At 44.9% G+C, this 11803-nt stretch overlaps 1 protein-coding gene across 5 annotated transcripts in view; it reads right to left on the bottom strand.

Moving 5' to 3' along the window:
- Positions 1–6619: 6619 nt before the first annotated feature.
- Positions 6620–11803, bottom strand: part of TNC (tenascin C) — a gene marked incomplete at both ends in the record, with an annotated part of 67469 nt that continues 62285 nt past the window's right edge. For all 5 annotated transcript variants that reach the window (XM_080708442.1, XM_080708443.1, XM_080708444.1 and 2 more), the window contains 2 exons: positions 6620–6730; positions 8937–9100. In XM_080708442.1, coding sequence (XP_080564568.1) covers positions 6620–6730; positions 8937–9100 — 275 coding nt within the window. The remainder of the gene's footprint in view (positions 6731–8936; positions 9101–11803) is intronic.

Raw genomic sequence — 11803 nt, 5'->3', positions numbered from 1 at the left:
TGACATTCTCACTGGTATAATTCAAAATGATTGACCACACAACTTAGAGGAAGGAAGATTTATCTGCTCACAATTTTGGAGGTTTCAGTGTTCAATCCCTGTTAGATTGAGTCTGTGGAGCTCAGGGCATGGCAGTGGGAAGCAGGGAGAGGGGGAGAACACAAGGTCTCTGCTCCTCAAATCACAAAACTTGGAGGCTGGAAGCAAATACAGCAAGCAAGGGGATTCGGAGACAAAAGCACAGTACCGAAGGCCACACCCCCAGGGACCTCCCTTGCCCAGCCGCATCCCACCTGCCTAGGTTACTGTCCAGTAAATCTGTCTTAATGGATTTATCCAGTGATGAGCTCACAACTCTTATGACTTAATTACATCAACTCTGATAATTAATATATGAGCTCTCCAGGGGGTATTCTATATCTAACCATAACAGAGCTACTTGTTTTGATTGTGCATCTGTATGTGTTTTCTGTAAAATACTGAACTCTATTTTCTAGTGCAGCCGGGACCACAGTGATTTTCAAGAAAGCCCCTCCCCATTTCCTTTACAGGGAGCCAATTCTTCTGTAGGGCTCACTGGGGAGGGAAGAAGACCCAGGGCATTGAACTCACTGCCAGCCATCAATAAACATCACTAGCCCAAGCCCTGGCCGTGTGCACATACTGAATACACAGCATTCGAGGATGAGGTGGACAGGCAAATGCCTTTTTAGTGAGAGAGTGAGCTTTTCAGAGAGCAACATTGATCATATCAGTCTTAGCCTTAGAACCTCAGCAACTGGGGCCAGTGGACACCAAGCCTTTGAGGTGAGCCACCACCCTCACCTCTGCCCCTTGCCCTTTTGCCATTTGCATTCATTGCAGGTCTCACCTTGGCATCGTCACCGCCTCCTGCTAAGCACGGGTACCTCTAGGGACCCTCTCTTAGCCTTGCTGTTCCTGCTATCCACCCTAACCCAGTTCCAAGAAGCAATGCCTTGGAGTGACTCAGATCTTTGCCATCTCCAGCTTCTAGAGTTACTGAGGTCTCAACTCCAGCTCCCCACATTCCTCATTAGGATGGCCTACTTAAAACTAACTCTCATGTCCAGGAGAAAAAAACCCAGTAGAAATTGAGAGCAGCTTAGGAACTGGAGTGAAGAAGGCATAGTTCAGCCCTCTAGGACCCCAAGTACTATGAGTTCTAACTTCCAAACATCTCTTGGAACCATATCCTCTATCTGCACACCACATGTGGTCAAACTCCATCACTTTTTGTGTGTGTGTGTGTGTGTGTGTGTGTGTGTGTGTGTGTGGTACTGGGATTTCTGGAAGCCCTTCTACCTCTGGGCTACACTCCCAGACCTATTTTTATAGTTTTTTTTAAAAATTTGGAAACAGGGTCTCTTAAGTCAGCGCGGCTGGCTTCGAACCTGTGGGATCCTCCTGTCTTCACCTCCCAAGCGTGGGGATTACAAGCATGCGCCACCACGCCTGGCCAAATTCCATCCTTTTTCACCCGAGTCCCTATGGAAAGCTCTCCATGGGCCTCCAATATACTTCCCAGTCCAGATGCGAACTGCAATGACAAAATGCAACAACAAAAGGTCCCCCCAAACCAGTCATGATCACAGTATTCTGCTGCTTAAAACTCCTTAGCAGCTGTCCATTGCATTTACAAAAAGGATCAAAATCCTTTATCTGGACAAGACAGACCTGCCTTTCCAGACAGAGCCCTGCTGCCCATTGCAGCCACATCTTCCCGGTGCCCCACATGCCTGGACCCAGGCTGTCTCTCTGAGCAGGTGGCAGCAGCCTGGGGCCTGTAGAGATGCCATGCCCCTCGCCTTCTGCCTCCCCTGCTTCCTTCCTCCTATTTAGATCTTGGTTCAAATGACTTCCTCAGGGAAGCCTCTCCTCTCCTGTGGGGTTCCCTATTAGTTTGCATTCACTCTCTGTTCTGTCAGCATTCTCACAGCCATAACCTGACCAGGTAACTTAGAGGAAAGAAGATTTATTTCATTCTGATTTGGGGTTCAGTCCATGTGAGGCCAGGGACCACAGATCTCAGGACATGGCAGCAGGAATCAGAGGGAGAGCATGAGCTGTGTTCCTCACAAGATGGAGGCTGAAGCAATAAAGAGAGTTTGGGCGTGCTGGGGGAAGAACCATACAAACTTCTCAAGGCTGCACCCCCGGGGAGCCACCCCTCCAGCCACACCTTGCCAGCCCAAGTCAAATCCCAGATACATCGATTACAATGGATTTCTCCACTGCTGGGATTACAACCCTCATGAATCAATTACATCAGCTCCAACATTAATATATGAGCTCTTTAGAGGACATTTCATATGTAACTATAATACTCAAAAAGCTCTGTCTTTGGTTTGTGATTGTACGTTAGCTGGTCTGGTCCTGTGGCTGTCACCAGCCTCTTTTTGTGTGGAAGCTACACAAAGGCAAGGACTCTGGCTATTTTATTTGCTTACAGCTGGGATTATGGGAGAGGGGTGTGGCCAAATACTGATTTTTAAACAAAAAGGCAAATGAGAATCTTGGGGAAAGAAGCCAAATAAGCCCAGGCCCCCAAAAAGCCCCAGTATTCTTTGGGGTTGTTGATGTGGTGGGAAGGGGAACCTCATGGGTGGAGCAAGCTGAGAAGGGACGGGTGGGATCCTAGTCCCAAAAGTCCAGCTGTAGGGAGATGTTTGACAGCATTGAGAGGCCCAGTGAGGAGAAGCCTACAGGGTTCTGCTCCTTTTGGAGGGTGAATTGCCATTCTATAATAGATGAGAAGCAAGGAGACCTGTATTCTTATTAGAATTTATTGCCAACTTGCTGATTGCCAACCCGGTTCACTCTCTGGGTGCTGTTTACTCTGCTTTAACCTAAGGAATATATGCCTGGCGCAGTGGGGACACCTATAATTCTAGTACTTGGGAGGCTGAGACAGAGAATTGCAGGTTCAAGGCCAGCCTCAGAAACTTAGCGAAACACTGTTTCAAAATACAAAAATAAAATAGGGCTGTGGGTTTATAGTATATTGCCTTAATGATGTTGAAGTACGTTCTTTCTATCCCAATTTTCTGCAGTGTTCTTAACATAAATGGGTGTTGGATTTTGTCGAATGATTTTTCAGCATCTATTGCTATGATGATGTGGTTTTTGTTCTTGGTTCTATTTATGTGGTGGATAACATGTATTGATTTGTGTATGTTGAACCAGCCTTGTTTTTCTGGGATGAACCCAACTTGGTCATGATGTATTATTCTCTTGATATAGTTTTGAATGTGTATAGCTAAAAAAAAAAAAAAAAAAAAAATAGGGCTGTGGGAATAGTTCAGAGGTAGAATGATGCTGGGTTCCATTCCCAGTACTAAAAAAGAGGAGTGGAGGGGGAGGATGTTGACTCAATCCAACAAATACACATAGAACACATCTCCTATTATTCTATATATATATTTTCTTTTTTGGTGGGGGGTCTGGGGATAGAACCCAGGGCAATTTGACCTCTGAGCTATAATCCCTGCTGTATTTTTTATTCTTTATTTTGAAACAGGGTCTCACTGAGTTGCAGAGGGCCTGAGTAGCTGAGACTGTCTGTCCGCGAACCGCGATCCTTCTGTCTCCGCCTCCTGAATGCTCGGATTACAAGCGTGCACCACCACGCCCGGCTTCCATATTCTTTTTTTACAAAGCCCACCCTGTCTGACCACTCCATTTTAACATTGTACCTGTGTGACACCCAAGTCACCTGCCCAGGTGTTTCCAAAAATGAGTAACACAGTTTTTTAATCAGTTATCTGAAACTAAGAGAGAGGGAGAGAGGAGAGAGGGACAGAGATATGTAGGAAGTCCATTGACCAACTGCTGCTGTCAGCCTCTTAGGGGAGCCTTCATGCTATAGAGATAATGGAGTTGGAGAATACGTACCCTGAGCACCCCAGCTGGTCTCTCCTTCAGTGTCTTGCTATTTCTTCCATGTTTTTCCCCAACTGGGAGCTGAAGGACATTGATATGATTCCTGTTGGTGGCCTTGAAGGGCACCAAGCAGGGAGAAAAGGGGAGGGGCATTCTGAACATCCAGAGATTAGCTCTTGGTGGAGAGCATTTCATTGCTTCATGGGGGAGGCATAGGGTGGAACTTGTGGGTGGAGCAGAGTTTTAAGAGACTTTAAAGATGGAGGCAGTTGCCTGAAAAAGCTAGTTAGAGACCAAAGGAGGTCTTGAGAAGGAGTGAGTTTTGAGTTCTGTGGCCTCAGACCCATCTGGCCACCTGGTCCCCAACCGGGAGCATCCACAACCTTTCTGACCCCAAGATGATGGACACCTGTTTGATATGGCTTCCTCATGGACCAGAATTTGACTCCTGGGTGGCTTTTTGGGGGATGCTTGGGCGGTTTAGGCATATCCACAATTCTGGAGACAGGGCAGAATTTGGGCTGAGACATTTTCCACTTGGCGGCCCTTGGGAGTTTAGCTTCCCTCTTGAGGCCTGATTGTTAGACGGGGCTCATTTGTTTGGGTTTATGCAGTCAAAAGAGTGTTGCTATGGCTGAATCGTGGGCAACAGGTCTTACGATGTTGAACAGCAAGTTGTGTATATAACATGACAACGTTTATTAAAGTAAGATAAACTCAGTGGCGAAGGATCTGGCTAGAGCTGTAGATTCCTCTGATCTGTACTTCTGAGACATCACATTCCATTTGGATGAGGCCCATCAGCCCGAACATTTTCATTAAATAAGTCAATTTGCTGAAAATCTCTAAGAGAAAAAGTTGAGAGTCACCCTCTCCCTGGTTTTAAAAGAGAGAAGGGGGTAGAGTGTTGCTGAGTCTTAGTAGACCAGCCTAAGAGAAAGTCAGGCCAGGCTCTCTTTCTATCAGGAGGCTTTGGTGTAGGGTGGAAGGAGATATGCCTGACATACATTCTTTGTAGTTCTAAGAATTTATGACCATAGGAACCTGATGCAGGATCGGATTGAAATTGTCCCTACTGCCAATTTGCAACATGTACTCTCAGCATACCATGACCCAGGGAAATAGAGGTTTTTTACCTGGAAGAGAGCAGGAATACAGAGTCAGTAGACCTGGGTTTAAATCACAGTTCTATTATTATTAGGATAAGTAGCACAGCCAGGTCATTGTAGCTGTATAACACTATTCCATATACAGTGATTGTGGAAGATGGGCATGATGGCTCTGGAGGCTGAGGCAGGAGGATCGTAAGTTCAAAGCTAACAGAAATATACTCAATTGTAGGGTGCTTACTTAGTATATGCAAGGCCCTGGGTTCAATCCCCAGTACTGCTCATTAAAACATAAATAGAGATAACTAACCCTTATTAGCATTTAATATATTCTAAGCACCACACCAAGGGCCTTTTATGGATAATAATTTATTTCTTATGGGAAGGCTGTGAAGCTGGGCATGGTGGCCATGCCTGTAATTGCAGCAACTCAGGAGGCTGAAGCAGTAAGTTGAGGACTGTAAATTCAAGGCTAACCTAGGCCAATTAGCAAAACTTCCTCAAAATAAAAATAAATAAATAAAATGGGCTGGGGATGTGGCTCAGTGGTAAAGTTTCCCTGGGCTCAATTGCCAGCCCCTCAAAAACTAAAAGCAAAGATACTATAAGATAAGTATGAGAATCTTCATTTTGCAGAAGAGGAAATGGGGTATGGAGAAGTTATGGAACTTGGGAATGGTAGAGCTGGGGCAGGTCATCTTTGGGGATTTTAACCCTTGTATGATAACAATGCTCACCATCATAGACATCATAGAGTTTCTTGGTTACACTAAAAGTGGTGCTAATAACACCTTTTAAATCATCAACTATGAATCTTGGAAATACTGAGCAAGAAAGATGAATGTTAAGTTGTTAGTTCAAGAATGTGTTTTCCTCCCTCCCAATCTTTGGTCTCTCTTTTCTTCTTCTCTGAGTTGGGCACCTTTTTCCCTTTTTCCTTTCCACCCATCCTCCCTTTGATCAAAAACATTGGCTTCATAGACTCAGACTCCATGAGAAAAAGCAAAGTAACAGACAGACTCAAAAGTACTTGTGTTTTTATTAAAAAAAAAATACAATCAGGTACTGTCCAGATGTGTTTGGGTAAGGAAGATCTCTTTAAAAATCCTTAGTTTTCATCATCATTATTATTATATTAATAATATTAATCATCTTCTTGGAAATGGAAACAGTATTGCTTTTCTGGTTTCTGGTTTTGTATGAAATGTAAAAAAAAAAAAAGGCGGGGGTTGGGACAACTTCCAATGACACATTTTATCTCTGCTAACAAAAATAATAATTAATTATACAGCTTTGTGTAAAATATGGCTGGTTCTAAAACAAACTACCACTGTACAGCCTACCCCTCTCCCATTCCCAGAGCCACCCAAGAGAAGTAAAAACCATTGTGTTGCTGCCACTGGAAGATTTTCACTGAAGACTGTTGTCTTTGGTGCGAAAGAAGCAATCGCAGAGGGGCCGATGCTAGCGCCTCCCTGGTCCACAGTCAGCTTCGACTCTCTCCAGGTGCCCAGGTGCAGCTCGGTGGTTGGATCAGTTGTACTGATGCTTTGGTAAATCCGCTCCTCTCTCTGGGCCCTACTCCTCTCTCACCCAGTTGTCCCTGGTATCTACGCCCGTTTGCGCCGACCTTCGAGATTTCGGAAATTGCTGGGTCTCAGCTTCATCTCAGCAAACTGGATTGAGTATTCATGGCCCTTCCAGTGGAACCAGTTCACGCCCTGTCAAAGAGAGAAGGGCCCAGCTCAGTGCGCATTAGGCAAAGTGTTAAGGAGCCTCGCTGTGTAACAACTCAAAGAGCTTTGTGTCAATTTGACCATTTGGCCAGTTACAGACATCTCTTGCTTTGTGTAACTCTCTTGCTATCTCTCTGTGGGTTGGTGTTGTGACGATTTTCAAAGGGGCTGGCTGAATCTGACCCAGTATTTTACACTTAGTTGGAAGTTACCAGGGTTTGCACTGAGCTTGCCATCTTGAAAAAAATTGGGGCAGATGACACTTACCATCTTTTAGGAGTGGGTTCGGCAGGGATTCAGGTTGTGACTAGAAGCTACAAAAGTGAGTAGCTAAGTGCAGTGTGTGTGTGTGTGTGTGTGTGTGTGTGTGTGTGTGTGTTTCATAGAATTATGCTGTTTCAATAAGCGTTTGATAGGGAATAGCAGAATGAATATAGGTAGGACCCAAGCTTTGTAGCTTGACAGCCAGAGTTAAATACTAGTGGTTTTCTTGATATATAAATGGTCTTGAACAGATATTATCATCACTTTCTGGACCTTGGCTTCTCTATCTTTTTTTTTTTTTGTGATACTGGGGATGAAATCCAAGGGCATTCTACCTCCAAGCTACACCTTCAGCCCTATTTTATTTATTTATTTATTTTTATTTGGAAACAGGGTCTCACTAAGTTGCAGATGTCTTCACTAAGTATCTGAAGCTGGACACTAACCTGTGATCCTCCCATCTCAGCCTCCCAAGTACTGGGATTGTAAGCATGTACCACACTTAAAAAATGCCCAGCTGTTTTCTTAAGATCTAAGAACATCAACCTTGAATGATGCTATAAGGATTAAATCGTTTGTAAAGGTGCTACCACAGTGCTGAGCACTCTGTAGAGGGCTCAGTAAACATTATTTCCTTAATCTCAAGAAGGGGAAAATCACCTTGAAATTCTGGCCGAAGATTTTCTACAAGAAAAGACTATATTTGGGTCTGGGCTTCCTGGTTCCATGTGTGACTCTTTAGTGAGGACCAGGGCTGGATGACCACAGCTGCAGACAAGCTTCTGAAAGCCACCCCTGCTAGGACAGGCCCCTCTCCTCTGCAAGTTGTGCAGGTCCATAGGGAACAAGTCCATAGGAATGAGGAGAAAAATACAGACTCATTACTTGATTCTAGTTTTTGGCAGTCACTGACGTGGGCTGGTCTCTTGTATGACAGGGAGGTGTGGTATAAAAACGGCTGGTCCATTTCTTGGCAAATGCGCTCTTTATCACTGAGTTACAGTGAGAGACCGCAGCATGTCCCCACCCCTGTCATTCTCTGATATCCTTGGCTTTGGGGCCGGAAGCCAAGTCCTGCTTGTGTTGAGGGGGAGACTGAAAGCAGAGAGGGAAAAAGACTTCGCTGATGCCACACAGCAGCCAGAGGCTGGGACCAAGCTCTGTGGCTCCTTTGTGGCAGCTCTGCTTTTCTTCTAAAGTTGGATGAAGGATGACAAAAGACATTTCTTTTTTGACATGTAGCAGGTTTGGTTTTGCTTTCAGTTGGGCTTTGTATTACTCTTGTCTTAGGAGACAGGGCAGCAGAGATGAACAAATAATGCTCAGAGTGAGTGTTACTGATGCAAGCCAATCCCATGGAAAGAGCCCGGGGGTTAAGAGGCGTTTTTCGAGACCCACCTCCTCAACTTCAGTCTCTCCCCTAACTTCATTCCATGATGCTGGGAAAGTCACCTTTCCATGAGTGGGCCATGGTCCCTTCATAATGTAAAGGGATTTTGTCTGTGATTTCACCCCAAGGTGGTCTTGGGGTTCTGAAGGTGCCTTTGGGCAAGACTCTTCCAGGATCTCTATTATCCTTCATTACCTAAGTGTTCTCCACTGTTATCTGCTTTACTTTTGAGATTCAGACAAAGATTCATCTGAGGAAGCCTTTCTAAGTTTGGAAGGCATTTGACCACTGGTTATCCTTAGGGTCACAGGGGTGAACATGGGCTGTTTCTATGTAGCTGACCCGCCAGTCACTGAGATTTCTCATTGTGTTGGGGAAAATAACAACAGCAACAACAACAACATCAACATGGCCTCATATCTCTGAGGCTGCTGCCTCCTCCTCTCAGCCGACTGGAGGGGTTGACATGTCCTTCCCTCTCCTCCAGCCAGTGTCCCTCCCAAGCTCTGCCTCTCTGGGCTGTCACCGTCCACTCACCTGACTGTGGTTATTATCCCCGTATCTTCCCATTAGGTTGACACGGTGACAGTTCTTGTACCAGAAAGCTCCTTTGTAGGATAGGGCACAATTGGTGATGGCTGAATCTGTGTCCTTGTCAAAGGTGGAGAAGGATCTGCCATTGTGGTAGGCCATAGAGTCACCTGGGCAAGAGAGAAGGTAAGGACTGAGAAATCCCTGCTGCAGCTTCCCTCCTGGGCTGTGAAGGATGCACCGAGAGGTGACATCTGAAAGGTCCTGGGGTGAGCTGGCCTTGAGCTTGAGACCCAGTCAGGATTGAAGATGGGACCATATTGCCTGGGACATACGTGTTCCCCCAGTAGAAAGATGCCTGCGTCCATCATCAAACCCTACCTCTTTCACGTTCCAGTGTGACGTTTTGCAAGTCAAGCCTCTTGCTGGCCCTCAGTTTTCTCATCTTTAAAATGGGACCAGCACACACAAATTCTATTTACCTCACAGTTCTGTGACAATAGATATGAAGGCGTACCCTAAACAAGTAGAGGAAATAATTACGTAGGATTGTTGTCATTTTATGATTTTCTGCATTCCTACTACATAAAAAGAACTCATGGAGTGAGCTGAGAAACCTGATTTTTAGTAATGATGTGTGTTTCCTCCCATATGTAAGCATTTATAGTCATATGCATACACACACACACACACACACACACATATATATATATATATACACATACATACACACACATATATATGTATAAATTTATACATATATATTACACACAAATATATATTGCACACACAAATATATATATTAGACATACAAATATATAACATACACAAATATATATATATGGTATATATATATATGGTATATATATATATGATATATATATATATATATATATATATATATATATATACACACACATACATATATGGTACTGGGAATTGAGCCCATGGGCATTCTACCTCTGAGCTACACTCCCAGCCCTATTTAATTTTTTAGTTTGAGATAGAGTCTCACTAAGTTGCTGAGGCTGGCTTCAAACCTGTGATCCTCCTGTCTCAGACCCCAAGTACTTGGGATTACAGGTGTGTGCCACCGTCCCCGGCTCCATACGTAAAATTAAGTCCTTGAGATGTTGTCAAATGTCAAATCATTTATTTATCATCAAAATGTTTATCACACCTGATTCTTAGAATGACAAGCCCATTTTAACATAATGCTATCTGGGAATGTAGCTTGTAATTTAATATATTAAATTTTTTTTTTTTGGTGGTACTGGGGTTCCTGGAAGCCCTTCTACCTCGGGGCTACACTCCCAGACCTATTTTTACATTTTCATTTTGAAACAGGGTCTCCTAAGCCAGCGCGCGGCTGGCTTCGAACCTGCGCGATCCTCCTGTCTCCGCCTCCCAAGCGCGGGGATTACAAGCGTGCGCCACCACGCCCGGCTATATATTAAATTTTGAAAGCATGTTGGTGTCATCCCTTTTCGTTTCCCCCTCCCTCTCAACCCAGACCAAGTGTCGTTGCAGAACAACCTCGAGATGCCCAGGAATTCTAGGCTGGTGTTTTGCAGCAAGTTTTCAGAGGGACGGGGGACCTTTTTAACTGATGCTGCTCCCCAGAGCATGAAGGCAGCAGGTAGATAAGGATGAAATGGGATGCTGTCCTGTGGATGGCCTGGCTGCCAGCGAAGCAGACAGGGAAACACAACCTAGCTAGTGCTATCCTAGAAAAGGCAACTATTACACCTATTACGGTGCATTCTGCTATTGGAAATACAAAGGGAAGAGGAGGGAGGCCACATTCCTGCTGCGAGGTAGATTTTCTTGCCGTGTAACACTATCCGTCTTGCCTGAAGCTGTCTCAACCAAAGAGGTATTTCTTGTCAGGTAATAAAACGTCAGGACTCTTTGAGGCATGCAAGAACTAAAACCATTTTCACCCCTGGCTATTTCTCTTCATTCCCACTGAACTGCCATCTCAAAGGAGCTTTGTGTCTCTTTGGGCTGCTGCCTGGCTATGGGCGAGGCTTTGTCTGGAAACTTTCCCTTCTTGGATGTTTTTAAGGGCCCAGAAAGGTTGGAAATGCACCAAAGCCTCTGTCTCTTCTGTGGTCAAAAAATATAAAAGAGCGCCACCCAACGTGACCATGGCTTGCATGAGGTGGTCCATACTCTCATCCTGACCCCCTTTTATATCCCCCAAAACCTCTGGCCACAGACCTCTGCAAGCTTTTACATCTGCCTTGTGTAGGTGCTTCTCTTTGGGCAACTCACTGAGCTGTTCTGCATCTGTTTCGCCCCCTTTGTAGTTTTTGTTACTGGGGACTGAACCCAGGAGCATTTGACCTCTGAGCTATACCCCATTCCTTTTTAATTTTTGAAGCAGATTTTTGCTAGGTTGCTGAGGTTGTCCTTAAACTTGAGATCCTTCTGTCTCTGTCTCCCAAGTTTTGGGATTATAGACATGTGCCACTGTGCCCAGCTCTGATTCCCCTTCTTTATATCAATGTCTTCTGGAGAGGTTTGTGTGAAGATGGAATGGAGTAGTATAGGTAGAGTGTCCTGGAAAAATAAGGCTACCCGACAAGCCTAACACATGTTGTTTCCATACTTCTTTCTTTTATTTTTTTTGGGGGGGTCTGGGGATGGAACCCAGGGGCATTCGACCTTTGAGCTACACCCCTTGCCCTATTTTTTTTTATTCTTTATTTTGAAACCGGGTCTCACTGAGTTGCAGAGGGCCTCACTAGGTAGCTGAGGCTGTCGGTGAACCGCGATCCTCTGGTCTCAGCCTCCTGAATGCTGGAATTACAAGCATGCGCCACCATGCCCGGCTTCCATACTTATTTCTCCTGTAACGTGGAGCAAGA

This window comes from Muscardinus avellanarius, assembly GCF_963383645.1.
Source record: "Muscardinus avellanarius genome assembly, chromosome: 13".
Lineage (NCBI taxonomy): Eukaryota > Metazoa > Chordata > Mammalia > Rodentia > Gliridae > Muscardinus > Muscardinus avellanarius.
The sequence above is the reverse complement of the archived record's forward strand: the minus strand, read 5'-3'. Positions and strand labels throughout refer to the sequence as shown.